The following is an 18,397-nucleotide window of genomic DNA, read 5'->3' as shown; positions in this document are numbered from 1 at the left end:
CCTTCCCCTTTCCCCTTCCCCTTCCCTTCCCCCTTCCCCCTTCCCCTTCCCCCTTTCCCCTTCCTTCCCCCTTCCTTCCCCCTTTTCCCCCTTTTCCCTTCCCCCTTTTCCCTTCCCCTTTTTCCCTTTCCCCTTCCCCCTTCCCCCTTCCCCCTTCCCCCCTCCCCCTTCCCCCTACCCCCCTACCCCCCTACCCCCCTACCCCCTACCCCCTTACCCCCTTACCCCCTTACCCCCTTACCCCTTTCCCCTTACCCCTTTCCCTTTCCTTTCCACTTTATCATTTTGTGACTCTGTCTCATTTCCGTGATACTGGAGCTGCCTCCTATGACCGAGGGATTATGTAAACGTCATACATGGTCTCACGATAAACCACACAAAGCCGTAGAGGTGTCAGGATACTTCTGTTAGGTTCCAAACGTGATGTTTCTTTTTCTTTTTGTTTTTCTAACACTGTAGTGCTCTAGATACGGAGCGCCTGGGCTGAACGCAGTTTAGCATCAAAAGGGTCCTCTTTCTGTCGAGAAGATTGCGAAGCGTGTCAAGATGAAGCAGGCACCAGAGACCCTCGGCAGCACGAACGGGAAGTCCCAGAACTGTGAAGTGAATCGCGAATGTTCCGTGTTCCTCAGCAAAGCCCAGCTCTCTACCAGTCTACAGGAGGGGGTCATGCAGAAGTTCAACGGCCACGACGCACTTCCCTTTATTCCATCCGAGAAGCTGAAGGACCTAACGTCCCGTGTGTTTAATGGCGAGCCTGGTGCTCATGATGCCAGATTGCGCTTTGAGTCCCAGGAAGTGAAGGCGCTCGGGACGCCGCCCAGCACCACCCCCATCAAAAACGGCTCTCCGGAGATTAAGCTGAAGATCACCAAAACGTACATGAATGGGAAACCTCTCTTTGAATCTTCGATTTGTGGGGACAGTGCTGCTGCCGTGTCCCAGTCGGAAGAACACGGACAAAAACCGGAAAACAAGGCCAGAAGGAACAGGAAACGGAGCATAAAGTACGACTCCTTGCTGGAGCACGGTCTTGTTGAGGCAGCGCTGGTGTCCAGGATCTCGAGTCCCTCCGACAAAAAGGTGCCCGTGAGGAGTCGTGGCCCGGGTGGGGTCGAGCGCAGCAGCCGGCTCCGGCCAGGCCCCTTCAGGGGAGGAGAGTGTGCCCCCTTGCCCTGGGTGCACCGGGCTGACAAGGGAGCCGGGCTGTGGCTGCAGGCGACCCTGTGTTAAGTCTCACAGCAGCCCGCGAGCCAGTTGTGAAATAGGGACTTGACTAAGTGTTGGAGAGTGAAATGGATAAAAAGAGGTAAAACCGGTTTCGAAACCCAGGTCTGGCCAGTTCCACACCCCTTGACCTTCAGGACTTAGCGGGATCTGGCTTCTTGGTGCCATGGGGGGTGGTGGGGGGTGGGGTGCTGTGCAGGGGGGCTCCTGTCCTTCCACATGGTTTGCCATCCGCTCTTGTCTCCTCTACCCGGTGGTCCCGCAGACGGTCCGCCTCCTTGAGGACTGGGTCTGCCTTGTACCTTCACGCTCTTGGATCCCAGTGCGGAGCCCAGCACTTGAACACGTGTGAGCAGGTGTTCAGTCATCAAAGACGGGTGGAAACTCCTGCTTGTGATGAAGGACTGTAGGGCTTTATGTCACCATGTCTTAAAGTGGCACTGCGATGGCCCACTGCTTAAATGAGTATAAGCCGTGTAAAGCGGCCAAGGAACCTTGGCCTTGGCAAAAGGAACTAGGGAGGGTGCCAAGGGCTGACGGCGTCTGTGGTCTATGTGAACAGAGGCTGGGAGGGGCCTGGGGTCCTTCGGTCTTTAGTTGAAGCCCCAGGCCCACTTGCAGGGGTAGGGAGAGGGAGCCTGAAACCACTTTGGGTTGGTATCCTCACCGAGGTTGGAATATGTAGTTTAAAATGACACTTGAGGAATTTTATTTACAGTTTCCACAGATAAAAGGGAAAATGTTCAAAATTCCCTTGAAATCGTTAAAATAATGAAGATTTTTTAAGGTTTAGAAAAGTGAGTGCTCAGGAGCTGTTGGCTCTTGCTAATGTAATTGCCACGGTGAATTTTTTAAAAAAATAGATGAATTTAGCGAGCTGGGCTGATGCAACGAGGGTCTGAAGTTCCCGTGGTTGTGGGGGACCTCGCTCGTTCACAGGGAAGAGGCTGCTGCAGGTTACTCCTGCTCTGCCAGTCGGTTTTGATAAACTTGGGTAAATACCTGAGTTTTGACTCTCATCTTCAGAGTGGGGTGGTGATCCTCCACATGGGGCTCTCACGTGGCTTAGAGGACACGAAAATGCAAAGCTGGGGTGCTGTGGGCTAATTGGAGAGCCAGCACGTAGCAGCTGTGTGCCAGCCCTTAGCACCGTGCGCACGGGTCCTCATAACACACGGTGAGATCTCAGAGCCCTTGTCCTTGGTTTACAGACGAGGAAACTGAGGCCCAAACAAGTTCAGCAACTTGCCCAGGTATGTAGAGCTCTAGGAGAAGGCTCCGGAAGTCATAGTCAGGAGGAGGCCAGGAGCCATGCTGACCTTTCTTGTCCCACTGGAGGGACTGAGAGAGGAGTGGGACAGCAGTGGCCCCGGTCAGGCCTCCAGCTCCTAAGTGACTCATGTTCTCAGGAAGACAAATGGAGGCTCAGAGACCCCTAGGACCCAGATCACAATGCAGCTGAGACTTGTTGCCAAGCCCTCCTGAGGTTCTTGCCACCCTGGGTCCTTTTGTGCTGGGTGACACAAGTGCTCCCGAGAACTGACAGACACATGGCCGGGGGGCGCGGGAGGGTCAGAGTATGGATCCACGCTTCCACGAAAATAACTTATTTGACTAGCTGAGTAAAGCACCATTAAAGACCACCCACCACACCAAGGAAATAGAGCTATGTAGGACCCTTCATAGTCGGGTACCTACTGTGTGCGGTTTGATGAAGTGATACCAGGGGAAGCACTGTGTGTGTGTGTGTGTGTGTGTGTGTGTGTGTGTGGAACCTCTAGCCTGCGTAATCTTTGGATAGAAGATTGGATTTAGGGGTACTTAGATTGTTAGTATGTATTTTGTTGTTCATTTTCAGGTTGCGGCTAAGAAAGAGTCCTGTCCAAATACTGGCAGAGACAAAGACCACCTGTTGAAATACAGTGTTGGCGACTTGGTGTGGTCCAAAGTGTCCGGTTACCCTTGGTGGCCGTGCATGGTTTCTGCTGACCCACTCCTTCACAACTACACCAAACTTAAAGGTATTGTGTTCATGGACTGTTTCTCCGTCTTTCTCCTTTTGCACTTAATATTTCTAATCTCCAAACTTTTTTCTTACCTTTCCTTAAACAGCCCTACTGTGGTGGTTCTTTTTTTTGTCTTCCTACTTTAAAAAACTGTGCTGAAGTACACATAACATAAAACTGACCGTCTTAACCACTTTTAAGTGTGCAGCTGAGTGGTATTGAACACGTTCACAGCATTGTACGACCATCTCCAGCGTCCGTGCCAGAGCCCACTCACCTTATGGGTCTGGACCTCTGTGCCCAGTAAACGCTGACCCCCATTCCTGCCCCTCCTGGCCCCTGGCGCCCACCGTTCCATTGTCTGTCTCCTTTTTGTGGTTTTGGTTTGCAGCGCCCTCAGGATTAGTGGTGCTGAGCATCTGTTCACATGCTTATTGGCCATTTGTATGTCCCTGCAGAAGTGTCTGTACTAGCCCTTTGCCCGTATGTGAATCAGATTTTGGTTTTTTTGTTGCTGAATTTACCATGGTTCATTTTTGCAACTTTAAAGTTAATACTTGATTTGGATGTAACACATTGCCATTTCTTTTTATATCCAACTCAGACATTTACCTTACCTGATTGAATTAGTATTATTAATTGAGGAGTGGTCGTGGCTTTATGTTGCTTTTCATGTTAATTTATTATCGTTTTAGATATATAATGATTGCTTGTTTCAGCGTGATTTTCAGAAATAGCATTTTTAAAACTTTTTATTTTTTTTAATGTTTATTTTTTGAGTGAAAGAGTGTGAGTTGGGGAGGGGCAGAGAGAGGGAGACACAGAATCCCAAGCAAGCTCCGGGCTGCCCCTGTCAGCACAGAGCCTGATGCGGCGCTCAAACTCACAGACTGCGAGATCGTGACCTACGCCAAAGTCGGATGCTTAACCGACTGAGCCACCCAGGCACCCCTAAAACTGTTTGTTTATTTTTGAGAGAAAGAGAGAGAGAAAGAATACAAGTGGGGGAGGTACAGAAAAAGGGGGACAGAGGATCCAAAGTGGGCTCTGTGCTCTCAGCACAATTGACAGGGCTCGAACCCACAAACCGTGAGATCATGACCTGAGCCTAAGTCAGATGCTCAACTGACTGAGCCACCAGGTGCCACCCCAGAAATCGTATTTTATGCTAAGTTTGAGTTATAAAGATGTCCCAGTTTACTTTTTGGGCCTGTGGGGAGAAGGAAAAACCAGAAATGATCTTTGCATCATGAAACTTGGGAATATAAATTATTGCACGGAGCAGTTGGAGAACAGGGTAAGAATACAACGTGTTGATACAGATTAGAGCAGATCCTGACATAAGCAGTAATTGGAGAACTCACAAAACATAAAGACTCTTGTGTTTCTGGAGCGAAAAATGAGTTTGGATGGTTTGAGATTTTTCTGGAAAGTTCTTTTAAGGTTTGGCTTGAGTTTGAAGAAGGCGCTAGGTGCTGAGTACAGGGTTGGAGCTGAGCCAGGTAGCACCCCACAGGGCTGTGCACCCTTCCGCGGTGTGGGTGACTAGAGCCGGGGCTGGGCCGGGCGGGCTCCTGGGCTTCCTCGTGCGGTTGTCCGGTCAGCCTCGTGTGGCCTCTGGGCGGGACTCGGGACGCGGCCCCCCTGTTGCCCGGCTGCAGCCCTGGGTGGGGCTGCTGCTCACGCCGGCTGGCCGCTGGGGAAGGGGCGTGGGGGCGCCTGCCTGGCCAGCGGACCAGAGGGGGGGATGGGCTCAGGACGAGGAGGTCCACACTGTGGTGGCAAGTGCCTCCGTCTGAGTTGTGCCCGGCCTGCTGTCCCTGGAGGTGGTTGGCCTCTGCCTTGAGGCTCGGGGACGCGCACCTGCTCAGCACGTGCGGTGGCGGGCCGGCTGCGGTTCCCGCCCCGTGGAGGACTGTCGGCATCCTCAGCTTGCCAGAGTTGGTGGTGGTGGTGGGGGGGGTCTCTTCCACAAGCCTTCGGGGGCCCTAGGATGCACCCCGGAGGCATCTAGACCTGGAGTGTGGAAAGAAGTAGTTGAGACGGAAGCTGGGTGGCCACACAGGTGCAGACGTGTGGCGTTGCTGGACCCTTCTCAGGGCTCAGCCGCCGGCACGGGGCTCAGCCGGCTAGGTGTCCAGCTTGATTTGTCCTCGGGTCGTCCTCTCACTGTCGTGAGCCCCCACGTCAGTCCGGCTCTGCACTGGGTGTGGGGCCTGCTTGAGGTTCTCTCTCTGTCTCCCCCCTGCCCCTCCCCGCTTCCACTGGATGTGTGCGTTCTCGTCCTCTCCCTCCCCACCCCCCGCCCCGGCTTGAGTGCACACGTGCATATTCTCTCTCTCCCCCCACCCCCCCTCCTTCTCTCTCTCTCTCTCTCTCTCTCTCTCTCTCTCTCTCAAAATAAACAAGCCGGCCACACAGCAAACTGAAGTAAAAGTCAGTGGGGCCTTCATGGCTTCCACGTCTCTGGTCTGCCTAGCACATCACAAGCAATTTCTTTTTAGTGTCTGGGGATTTCTGCTCTGTTTATATGAAGCTCCTAGCTTGTCTGACCCTTGTAACTGAAGGAGGCTTTTGAATGTCTCTTTGTTCCAGCTACTGGGATGAATTAACTTTAATTTCATTACCTCTTCCCCGATGTAGAGCAAAAGAATTCCCGCAGTCTCCAGCAGCCTGTCCAAATGACGTGCAGACACAGCACGTTTTAATTCATCTCTCACTTCCTCTTTCTTTACTCTTAGAGCCTTCACTCCGGCCCAGGACTTTTACTCTTTTGCCTACAACATGGGAGCATTCTTCTTCCAGCTGAGGCGTGGGCTCTGGAGTTAGCCTGCCGGGGCCCCGCTCAGCAACTTGGTCTGGTAATGAACCACTTAATTTAAGCCCCCATTTCCCTCTGTATGAAAACGGAGGGTAATGATACCAGCCCTTGTTCGGGAAAGTCTTAGCGTGGTGAGTAGTGGGCCTTCAGAATCAGGGCTCTTTCCTGACAACGTTCCTGTTTGGCCAGTTGTTCTCCCCTGCACGGCCCTACTTTTGGGTCATTTAATTTAAGGAACTTTGTGCCATTCTTAGTCCCTTGACGTCCCCAGACGTGGCCTGGCTTTTACAGCAGTGCTGAAGAGTCACACTTGAGTTCCATCTTGTCTTTGTTTGTTTTGTGGAATGTTTTATTTATTGTTTGCTTGCTTTTTTTTTTTCATTAAAAGAATTAAAAAAATTTTTTTAATGTTTATTTATTTTGAGGGAGAGAGAAAGCAAGCATGAGTGGGGGAAGGGCAGAGAGAGAGGAAGACACAGAGTCCAAAGCAGGCTCCAGGCTCCAAGCTGTCAGCCCAGAGCCTGACGCGGGGCTTGAACCCACAAACTGTGAGATTGTGACCTGAGCTGAAGTTGGACACTTAACCGACTGAGCCCCCCAGGCGTCCCTGCTTGCTCGTCTTCTATTTAAAAACGTTCCGAGCATATAGTTCAAAGTGGGACGGTATGCTGGACACCCGTGCACCCTCACCTGTGTTTGTGAACTTTAGATGTTTCTTTTTGACCTGTTCCATCTCTCTCTGTCTGTGAACACTCTCTCTCTGCCAGCCCGCGGGAACGTAGGCGCAGGCCTCCTGGTGCCTCACCTGTACACGTCAGCGGGGTCTTCTGAGGACAGGGACTGCTTCCCGCCCAGCTCAGCACCAGCTACATGCAGGGGAGCCCTCCAGCAGTGACACGACGGCCCTTGGGTGGACTTCCCCAGGATTTTCCCTGTGCCTGTGTTTTTCCTTCCCTCGGGATTGGATAGGGTGCCTGCGTTGCACCAGCTGGCCCGGCTCCTCAGGCCCCCGCGGTCCAGCACAGCGCTCTGTGCCCCCAGCCCCGTTCTTAACTCTGCTGCCGTGTTGTGATCAGACTCAGGAGTCCCGTGTAGGTGTTGAGGGAGGGGGCTTATGTGGGGCCCGTCACCAAGTACCTGCTCCTCGCAGCGTGTTCCTCCAGGAGTTGTTTGGGGACACAGGGGAGGGGGCGCTCATGATTACAAGCAGATCACCTTGGGAAGAGCGGTACTGTGCTTTTGAAAAGTAGTTCAGAAGGAGGAGGGCCCAGGTGAACGCCCTGCCCTCCTGCCAGCTGATAGGAGGCTCACATGACCTCTGAAAGGAAAAGGGGTCAGAGGAAACCATGAGGACACGTGTCCTGGTGGAATTGCTTCGGGAGCTCTTGGTGTCTGCTGTCCCACTTCTCGGTCGCTGGTGGCCGACAGAGCTCTCCAGTGGAAAGGTGCAGTCCTTTTTTGTCACTAGTGAGTGCCCCGTGGCCATGCGTGGGCACCACGTCCCCCCGCCAGCCCTTCCCCACACCCTCCCCACTCCTTTATGACCCACCGGCTGAGCAAATGTACCTGCCCGTTTTTATCCTGCTTCCTCCTGTGTTTAATTAAGTGGCATTTTTCTGTGAAGATGAGCTTCTTCCTAAACACTTAGTTATGTATTACAGTCCTCACTCTTTAATGCCCTGGTTGTCCCAGATTTAACCAGCAGAAGTCCCATTAAGTCCCTTTCAGCTGTGTCCTTTTGATGTGTCTCAGTGAGCCCGTGAGGGCTTCCTTGCGGAGACCCCCAAGACGCTCCATGCACACTTACACTCTGCCGTGTCCGCCATTTCCTGGGAGGAAAGCTGGGTCCTTTAGAAGACGGCGGTGTGTGGAAGCCCACGTGTGGGCACTGCTTGTGTTCATGGCTGTGGGAGACCGAGAATTCACCAGGGATGTGTGAGGTAGGTCTCCAGGCAGGACACGGAGACCTGGCTGCAGGTGGAACTTTGGGGTCCGTTTATGATTTCTGAACACTTGGCATGCAGCAGCCCCTGGTGGGTTGACATGGTGAGTGATGGGCAAGCTTTGGGGGCTCAGGCATCCTCACTGGGGCGGGACAGGGACCTGAAGGAAGGATGGCTTCTGGCATGGCGCTGGCTGAGCATGGGGATCTTTTCCCTGTGAGGCGCAACTCCCTCACCCTACCCCACCCCAAGTTTTCTCTTTTTTTTGCGTAGGCATACTTTTTTTTTTCTCTACTTATCACACTTGGATTTATAGTTGTGGTTGAATCTGGATCTTAGTAATATACTCAGATTTAAAAACCTGATGTTCAACATTCATGAGGACGAGAATACAACTCCTAGACCACAGCTCAATCCAGCCTCCTTTGAAAGTGTACATTCCCTTTGAGAAGCTAAGTTAATGAAAGTCTTAATAGCATGTTTGTAACAGGGGTGCCTGGGGGGCTCAGCCGGTTGAGTGTCGCCATTCTTGATTTCGGCTCAGGTCGTGATTTCACGGTTCCTGGGATCAAGCCCCGATTCGGGCTCTCTGCTGACAGTGTGGAGCCTTCATGGGATTCTCTCTCTCCCTCTGTCTCTGCCCCTCCCCTGCTCACACTCTGTCTCGAAATAAATAAATAAACAAATGTTAAGACAGCATTTTTGTGATACGCAGTAGCAGGACTTGTCTGGCCTGTTATTTACCAGGGTATCTTAGATGGATGAGCAGCTTTGAGGCCTGACTCAAGTTGGAAACAGAAGATAAATGTAGGTTTTTAGATGCTACACTATGAAGAGAACAATTCTCTTGCACCTGAGAGCTTCACCGTGTCCAGGGTACGCCCGTATGGCACTAGTCTCCTCATCAGATAACTGCTGTCTGGAGTCCAGTCATTTTCTGTTGTGGAAAAAATTTTTGTCACATTTTCTGTTACGGAAGGTCACCCTCATTGCTTTATTTCTAAATTCCAGCATTTTCAAAAAATATGATAGGTAATCTGGCCTTCTCATATCTTGGGTTATCATATCGCTTCATAGTATGATCTCCTTACTGATTTTTTCTTCTTGGCTTATTCTTTCAGTTACCAGGAGAGGTATGTTAACATAATCGACTGATAGCCAACCTGCCTTCTTCTGGTGGCAGTTTTTTGTCAGTGTCTGCTTTCCCTGTTTTGGTGCTCTAGTGCCCTCCAGGGACTAAACCAGGAAATTCAGGCATGGTGATGCTTGTCCTTTATTTTCTGTGGAACTCTGTGGTGTCATGTCCTTGTGATTTTGTCCCTGTTCTCTATTCTTGCTTCTGTAGACACTTGTCTGCATTTTTTTTTTTTTTTAATTGCTGCTCTTCCTGCCTGGAGCTTCAGCTGCAAAGCAGCCTTGTTTCTTTGTGGGGTCCATTCTGCATGCATGGGTGACTGCTATCAACTCAAAGGATTCACAGAATCTGGAGAGATTCTTGGCTCATTCTAGCTCATTCTAGCCCAGAGGGTCACCTAGCCCAGAGGGTCACCTAGCCCAGAGGGTCTAGCCAGAGGGTCACCTTGAGTCCAATGGGCCATGATGGGGACAAAAGGATTGTAGTGCAAAATTAGGTACCTGGGTTATTGGTGGGGGATAGGTTCTTTTAGAAGGTTGTATGGGTAGGGGGAGTCAATGACAAGTGTTTTCATACTGAACATGACTGATGAACATCAGAAATCACAGGAAGAAATAATTACTAATAAATGGTGGGACAACTGGTTAATTATGTGGTAAAATAAAACACTGAGATATTCACCTCTTGAAGCAGTGAAATTCATATGGATTAAAGAAACCCACAAAACTAGGAAAACAACTGGGTTATATTGCTACCAAATTTCTAGACAGGAAAGAACTTCAGAACTAATTATAATTATTTTACAAACCTGGGATCAGACTACAGTATTTTTCTCTGCTTTTTTTTTTTTTTTCACTTTCTCTGTAAGGAGTATTTTTTTGTGTAATTAACTATTGATAGAAAATAATGTAAGTTCATATTGTTTCATTATATGCACTGTAACAGACCTTCTTTGTCATGCGAATGGTGTGACATATGCCTATAGTCATTTTCGTGACCAAGGAAAGTTCTTTCAAGGAAAGTATTAAAGTAATGGAAGAAGTCACAAATCTCTTAACATAGTTTTTAATCTTACCTATTGTAAAATCAAAGTGTACGTGCTTAAAAAAATTTTTTTTTTAATGTTCATTTTTTTGAGAGAGACAGAGCATGGTGGGGGAGAGGCGCGCGCGCGCGCACACACACACACACACACACACACACACACACACACACACAGAATCTGAAGCAGGCCCCAAGCTCTGAGCTACCAGCACAGAGCCTGACACGGGGGTTGAACCCACAAACTGGGAGACCATGACCTGAGCCAAAGTCAGACACTTAACCAACTGAGCCATCCACATACCCCAAAGAAGTGTGCACATTTAACAAACAAATCAAATTCTATTGAGAGTTTAATAGTGAAAAATAGTCCAGTCTCCTCCTTAGGGCTAATGTATTTTTAACACTTCCAACATTTTCTTCTAGTTTTAACTACTTTTATTTTTTTTTTAAAGACTTTATTATTTTTTTCAGAGCAGTTTTAGGTTCACAGAAGAATTAAGGTACAGATAGTACACCCACATACATGCACAGCCTCCCTTCCCATCAACATCTTCCACCAGAGTGGTACATTTGTTATAATCAATGAACCTACAGTGATACATCAATCACCCTAAGTCTGTAGATTAAATTAGGTTCCTACTTGGTGTTGTGTATTCTATGGGTTTGGACAAATGTGTAACGACCTATATCCATCATTATAGTATCATTCAGAATAGTTACACTGCCCTGAAGAACCTCTGTGCTCTGCCTATTCATCTCTCCTTCCCTCTGAACCTCCAGCAAACACTGATCTTTTTACTGTCTCCATAGTTTTGCTGTTTTCAGAATGTCATATAGTTGGATTAACTACTATTCAAAAAAAATTTTTTAAACATTTATTCATTTTTGAAACAGAAACAGAATGTGAGTGGTGGAGGGGTAGGGAGAGAGGGGGAGGCACAGAATCTGAAACAGGCTCCAGGCTGTGAGCTGTCAGCACAGAGCCCGACGTGGGGCTGGAACCCGCTAACCATCAGATCATGACCTGAGCTGAAGTCACATGCTTAACTGACTGAGCCACCCAGACTCCCGATTAACTACCATTTTTGATTTATGATTTAGATATTTTCTGTTGATTTTCTATTACGGCAAGTGATCCCTTCCATTATTTCTTATTTCTTTTCATCCTCTGCATATAATTAACTTGCTGTTTTTATTACATCAAACATAAATGTTCACATAATTTTGACTGTGTAAATATCATTGAGTGAAAAGAGAAGTGTGTTCTATAATTGCATTTTCTTTCTTATACAACCTTTTTTTTCCCCTGGAGTTAATTATTGCCTTTGTTTTGTTTTGTTTTGTTTTGTTTGAAAAAGTAGGCTCTTATGCCCAATATGGAGCTTGAACCCTATACTCCGAGATCAAGAGTCACATACTCCACTGACTGAGCCAGCCAGGCACTGCTGCTTTTACTTTTAAATCCTGTGCTTTGCTGTCTATACAGCCTTATTTATTTTTCTGTCCCTGAAACTCCTCCTTTTATATAGATTTTTCTGTTGAGGGGAAAATGTGAAAACCTGTGTTTGCCATTTTCCTTTTCTGCTCCCTGGATCTCATTTTTTAACCATCCTTCCTTGCTGCTCAGATTTTCTTTTGCTATGGAAATGTTCTTTTTTCTCATCTTTTCTTCCCCTGGAGCTCTGTGCTAGAATTTTCCATTTTCCTGCTTCAGTCTGGACTTGCCAGCACTCTTTTAACCTTTTGCGTTGTAGTAATCTTAGACTTCTTAAAGATGCTTTCCTGGGGCGCCTGGGTGGCTCAGTCGGTTAAGCGTCCGACTTCGGCTCAGGTCATGATCTCACGGTTCGTGGGTTCGAGCCCCGCGTCGGGCTCTGTGCTGACAGCTCAGAGCCTGGAGCCTGTTTCGGATTCTGTGTCTCCTTCTCTCTGTGACCCTCCCCCGTTCATACTCTGTCTCTCTCTGTCTCAAAAATAAATAAACGTTAAAAAATTAAAAAAAAAAAAAAAAAGATGCTTTCCTGAGTTAGGTGCATTGTTTTGTGTGGTTCCACACTGTGCTTTTGGTCAGTTTTCCTTTTTTGCTGGAATATATTTTTGGTATTGTAAGAAAGTGTGTACGGGTTGTAAATTTGTGGTTCATAGGATGCTATTTCTCTATCTTCACATTTGATTGATGGTTTGGCTCAACGTAGAATTTTATGTTGAAAATAATTCTTTTCAGAATTTTGAAGGTATTACATGATTTCCTTCTAGCATCCAGAATTGTTCTTGAAGTACTATTACACTTTTCCATTAACATGGAAGCTATCTTCCTTCAATGGCTTAAATGTCACAAAGATGTACCTTGGTGTGGGTATTGGATGAGACACTTAGAATTGTTTTAGTTCTGGGGCGCCTGGGTGGCTCAGTCGGTTGGGCGGCCGACTTCGGCTCAGGTCATGATCTCGCGGTCCGTGAGTTCGAGCCCCGCGTCGGGCTCTGTGCGGACAGCTCGGAGCCTGGAGCCTGTTTCAGATTCTGTGTCTCTCTCTCTCTGACCCTCCCCCGTTCATGCTCTGTCTCTCTGTCTCAAAAATAAATAAACGTTAAAAAAAAAAAATTAAAAAAAAGAATTGTTTTAGTTCTGAGACGTGGTCTTGTGTTGTTAATTCTTTGACAACTTTTGACAACTTTCTCTGTTTCTCTCTCTAGAAGGACAGTTACTTGAGTATGGTCCTTCCTGGATTGATCCTATAGGTTTCTTACAGGAGTAGATATTTTTTTAAAATTTTTTTTTTTTTTCAACGTTTTTTATTTATTTTTGGGACAGAGAGAGACAGAGCATGAACGGGGGAGGGGCAGAGAGAGAGGGAGACACAGAATCGGAAACAGGCTCCAGGCTCCGAGCCGTCAGCCCAGAGCCTGACGTGGGGCTCGAACTCACGGACCGCGAGATCGTGACCTGGCTGAAGTCGGACGCTTAACCGACTGCGCCACCCAGGCGCCCCAGGAGTAGATATTTTTCATCTTAATCTTCTTCTTTCTGGGAGATTTCTTAACATACCTTCCAAGCTTTCTTAATGATTTTATTTTTTCATAATTGTATTTTAAAGTTTCTGATAGCTCTTTTTATTTGTTTTCTTTACATAGCAAACTAGAGATTTTGTCAGGTGTCCTCTCTTCCTGGCATGGTGTGTGTGTGTGTGTGTGTGTGTGTGTGTGTGTGTGTCCCTGCAGAGATTGTGTATTTTTGTGTATCTTGGGCTTGGTTATGTAGAGGCTTCCCTGGGTCCCGGGAGTCCTGGACGCTGCGTTTGCGTTGGAGAGAGTGCCACTTAGAGCTGCTGCAGCCCGTGTGTGGGGAGACGGACAGCTTACCTTCGAGGGTCCAGCTGGCCATCGGCCACTCAGTTGGGGGGATCTCCAAAAGACTCAGTGGAGACATTTTTCCTCTGAATGTGTTGGTTCTGTAGAAAGTGTTCTTGGATTTCTTTTGGCCAACGTTCTCTGTGAAGGAACAGGGCCTGGCGGTCCTCCCACGGAGATCCCCCTTTCTCCCTCCACTTGGCACAGAGGTCTGACCTTTTAACCAGCTTGCTTGTTTTCAGCCTCACTCTTGTTCAGCCAAATATGGCATTTTGGGATCCTCTCTTGGATTTTGGGCTCAAGTGTCTCTTTCCTCACCCATCTCCCTTCTGGCTGCACTGTAGGATGTGGCTTTTTCCTTTCTGCTAAGAGGAACAGCAGTGGACATCTGAGGGGTTACCCTGTGGCCTCATGGCTGCCCTCAGAGGTCATTGGTACCCTGATTCCCCCTCTGAGCATTGTGAGTGAGTAGCCGGCCCAAGGTTGCCCAGCTGGTAGGTGATGGGGTTGGGATTTGAACCCGGGCCATCTGACCCCAGTCTGTATCCCATTCATTGCTGCCTAGTACCCTCTCTGTTGAATGGCCCTTTTGCTGAAGTCCTCTCTTACTTTCTTTATTTGGTAATCTTTTTAAGTGGATCTTGATGGAGGAGATAAAGGAGAGCATTTATTTACTTTCTTTCCTAGTCGAATTTGAATCTTACCTGAGTCCCTCATAAATGTGTTTCCTTTCTCTTTGACATGGAGCTTGGTGGGGTAAAAAGAGTAGGACTTTTTTTGAGGTTAACAGACTGAAACAGAACCAAATAAAACAACTTCAAAGCAGCTTCCAACTTCATATCACTAATTATTAATAGACTTGCCTAATTTGATCCCAAATTCTAACTTTCAAGTTCTAACATTTTATTTTAAAAACTAGGTCAGAAAAAGAGTGCACGCCAGTATCACGTACAATTCTTTGGTGATGCCCCAGAAAGAGCTTGGATATTTGAGAAGAGCCTTGTAGCTTTTGAAGGAGAAGGACAGTTTGAAAAATTATGCCAGGAAAGTGCCAAGCAGGCACCCACGAAAGCTGAGAAAATTAAGGTGATAGATGTTCCTTAAGTATAATTTTAGACCAAAATAATTTTTACTCTTAATTTTTACCTTATTTTGAAACTATGGTTGCTTGATATATTATAATGATTTCTGTCTATCATTGTTTGATTTTGCCCAAGTATGCTGTGTTACAGAATACGACAAGTGTCCTTAGAGACCTAGTTTATTCGTTTTACTCATTGGATGATAATCAGATAATTTCTTTTATAATTTTTATTTTTCTTTGTATACATAAAAATACATGAAATGTTATCTATGATATATACTATGTAGTGTATATGTTACATTAGTTAAATGGGATTGGAATTGGTTTAAAGAAACAGTTATTACATTGGGCTGAATTCTGTCTAAACCTTCAAGTAAATTGGTTTTTATAGCTTTTGATTTCTAAATTTGTCTGGAATTCTAAAAATATTCTTCTTTAAAGTGGGTTAACTTTTTTGTTTGTATAATGAAACTTACAGTGTCTTATGTTTCTCTTTTCAGCTGTTGAAACCTATTTCAGGGAAATTGAGGGCCCAGTGGGAAACGGGCATCGTTCAAGCAGAAGAAGCTGCAAGCATGTCGGTGGAGGAGCGGAAGGCCAAGTTCACTTTCCTCTACGTGGGGGAGCGGCTTCACCTCAACCCTCACGTAGCTAAGGAGGCAGGCATTTCTGTGGAGGCTCCGCCTCTGGGACCCATGGTGGAGCCCTCAGGAGTCCCCGAGGAAGCTGCTGCTGACCCCAAGTCCATGCGAGAAGAGGGCGTTCCCGTCAAGAGAAGGCGGAGAGTGAAGCTGTCCAGCTCTGCCGAAAACCGAGCGGGTGACCCTGGGACAGTACAGAGTACTCCTCAAAAGATGGCAGACGCCGACCCCAGGAGAGGAGTCGGGTCTCCTCCTGGGAGGAAGAAGGCCACGGCCTCCGCTCCACGAAGCAGGAAGGGAGACGCGGCATCCCAGTTTCTGGTCTTCTGTCAGAAGCACAGGGATGAGGTCAGTACTGTGCCGGGTTCTCAGTTGGGCGTTTACTCTGGGGGTTCCTGAGTTTGGGGAACATCCTTTCAGCGCAGTCCTCCGTTCCGCGGTGCTCTCAGCACGGTATGTAGTGAGCTTTGCAGAGGTTTGAGCTGTAACACGTGAGTGTTAGGGAACCGCCACTTTCGTCCCGGAGGGCGGAGATGCTGGCCTGTGTGCGCTGGGCTACTAGAACGTCCCTCCCGTTGCGGATGAGGAGACAGCAGGGACAGAAATATATCGATAGGGCAAGCGTTGGAACACTTTTCTTGATCACCTTCCTAGAATGCGGCATCGGTTAGTACATGGTGATAAGGCTTGGTTGTAAAGAGCTGAAGGGATTAGGCCCCCGGCCTTGGTTATGTTCGATATTACGTGTAGTGATACACGGGTTGGGAGGGGCCCTCCTTAGGAACAGAAAGGTGTAATGGGAGAAAATCGAGTGTGTGACTCACGGTGTTGCAGAATCAATGATCCACTCGGTAGACGGAGAAAAGGCATTTGATAGAATTCATCGCTCTTTGATACGAAGTTAGCAAGCCGGGATTAGAAGGTGACTTCCTTAATCTGTGGAAGGGTATCAATCAGAAGCTTTCGGCAAGCATCACACTTACTAATGAAACATTAGAAACAGTCTCTTTAAAACTGTAAACGAGACAAAAATGCCTTTCTTTACCACTTACATTAAGTGTTGTAGTGAAAATACTAGCCAGTATAGTAAGATAAGGATAACAAATAAAAAAGGCATAGTTGTAAAGGAAGAAATAAAGCTGTCATTGTTTGTAGAGGTCTGTGTAGAAAACTTCAGAGAATCTACAGGGGCGCCTGAGTGGTTGTCGGTTAAGCATCCGACTTTGGCTCAGGTCATGATCTCACAGCTTGTGAGTTTGAGCCCCACGTTGGGCTCTGTGCTGTCAGCTCAGAGCCCACTTCAGATGCCCCTCTCCCCGCCCCGGGTGCCACCGAGGTGGAGTAGCACGCACATGTGCGTGCTCTCTTTCTCAAAAATCTAAAAAAACATTTAAAAAAATATCTAAAAAAGAAAATCTTCAGAATTGATAAAAGTTCACTAGGACCGGTATACAAGGACAGTAACAAAGAGGAAATCAACATAAGACATACCATTTGAGGCACCTGGCTGGCTCAGTTGGTGGAGCGTGCGACCCTTGATCTTGGGTTGTGAGTTTGAGCCCCACATTGGGTGTAGAGATTACTTAAAAATAAAATCTTACCAAAAAAAAAGATACCACTTATGACAGCAACAAAAATATAAGGTATCAAGAAATAAATACAACACACCCCTTTGTTTATAGCAGCATTAACAACAGCCAAACTGCAGAGAGAGCCCAAATGATGAACAGGTAAAGGAGATGTGATGTATGTATACAATGGAATACCACTCGGCCATCAAAAAGAAGGAAATCTTGCCATACGCAATGATGTGGATGGAGCTAGAGGGCATTATGCTAAGCGAAATCAGTCAGTCTGGGAAAGACAGATGCCACATGATTTCACTCCTATGTGGAATTTAAGAAGCAAAACAGATGGACACATGGGAAGGGAGGGGAGAGAGGGAAACAAACCACAGGAGACTGTAAGGACAGGGAGCACACTGAGGGTTGACGGAGGGAAGTGGGTGGGGGATGGGCTCGATGGGGGATGGGTACTATGGAGGGCGCGTGCTGGGATGGAGCACTGGGCGTTGTATGGAAGTGATGAGACACTGGATTCTCCTGGAACCGATATCACACTACATATGTTAACTAAGAATTATAAATAAAAATTTGAAGGAAAAAAAGAAAATATAACAAAATATGTATGACTTGGGGAAAAATAACTCTTGGTATTTTAGCAGACCTGAATAAATACACACATTAATATATAGGAAGGTTCTGTATTCTGAAGTTGAGGTTGTCAATTTACCTTATATTAAACTATAAATTCCATATAATCCCAATACAACTCCCAGTAGGAATTTGTTTGCACTTTGTAAGTGGGTGATGAGTAGCCACGTTGAGGAGAAGCCCGGCCTGAGGACTTGCCCACCACACGGGAGGTTCTGTTGCTGGGGGCAGTGGCGTCGGCCGGGGATGTTCAGGGCAGCGGCCGCACCCAGAGAAAAACCTGGAAGCAGATGGGGAAGGGGCGCGGGCAGCTGGACAGTCTGGACGGGCTCCAGGACCGCCCAGGGCTTTCAGAACTCAGCCACTGCGCGGCAACTTTGTCCTTGGGGAGAGGGGAGGATTTCTTAAGCCAAACCGATCACGGGCCCCTGAGGAGCTACGTTAAAATGAAAGTTTATGTGACAGGGACACCGGGAACAAAACGAAAGGACAAACTGGGTACGGAGCTCAGACCATTCTGAAGGCTGCGAAAATGGCAATTTCTAGAAGAGCCTGGGCAGCCAGTGCATCCACAGAGAGAGGTCACTCTGCCTCGCTGGCAGCCAGGGAACCACAGAGGACTGTCCGCGGCTGCCGGGTGAGCGCCCCAGCCCTGCGCCTCGGGAAGGACGGGCAGAGAGAGCCCCATCGTTCTTCACACTTGGTTTCCAGAGAAATTTGGTGACGTATCGCGGAATTGAAGATGCGTGTTTTTTTGTTTTTGTGTTTTTTTTAAAGTTTTTATTTTAAAAATTTACTTTTTCATTCATTTGAGTAATTCTACACCCAACGTGGGGCTTGAACTCACAATCCTGAGATCAAGAATCACATGCTTCTCCAACTGAGCCAGCCTGGTGCCCCGAAGATGCATGTTTTTTCTGTCTTGTAAGGTCACT

The 18,397-nt window shown here is 47.6% G+C and overlaps 1 protein-coding gene across 1 annotated transcript in view; it reads left to right on the top strand.

Annotated features, from left to right (window-relative positions):
* Positions 1–499: 499 nt before the first annotated feature.
* NSD2 (nuclear receptor binding SET domain protein 2) overlaps positions 500–18,397 on the top strand; it is a 58,482-nt gene continuing 40,584 nt past the window's right edge. The window contains exons 1-4 of the mRNA XM_058723218.1: positions 500–1,083; positions 3,086–3,248; positions 14,444–14,610; positions 15,109–15,597. Of these exons, the coding sequence (XP_058579201.1) occupies positions 547–1,083; positions 3,086–3,248; positions 14,444–14,610; positions 15,109–15,597 (1,356 nt within the window). The 5' untranslated portion in view covers positions 500–546. The remainder of the gene's footprint in view (positions 1,084–3,085; positions 3,249–14,443; positions 14,611–15,108; positions 15,598–18,397) is intronic.

Source organism: Neofelis nebulosa, chromosome 3 (assembly GCF_028018385.1).
Source record: "Neofelis nebulosa isolate mNeoNeb1 chromosome 3, mNeoNeb1.pri, whole genome shotgun sequence".
Lineage (NCBI taxonomy): Eukaryota > Metazoa > Chordata > Mammalia > Carnivora > Felidae > Neofelis > Neofelis nebulosa.
This window is presented reverse-complemented; position numbering and strand designations above follow the sequence as displayed.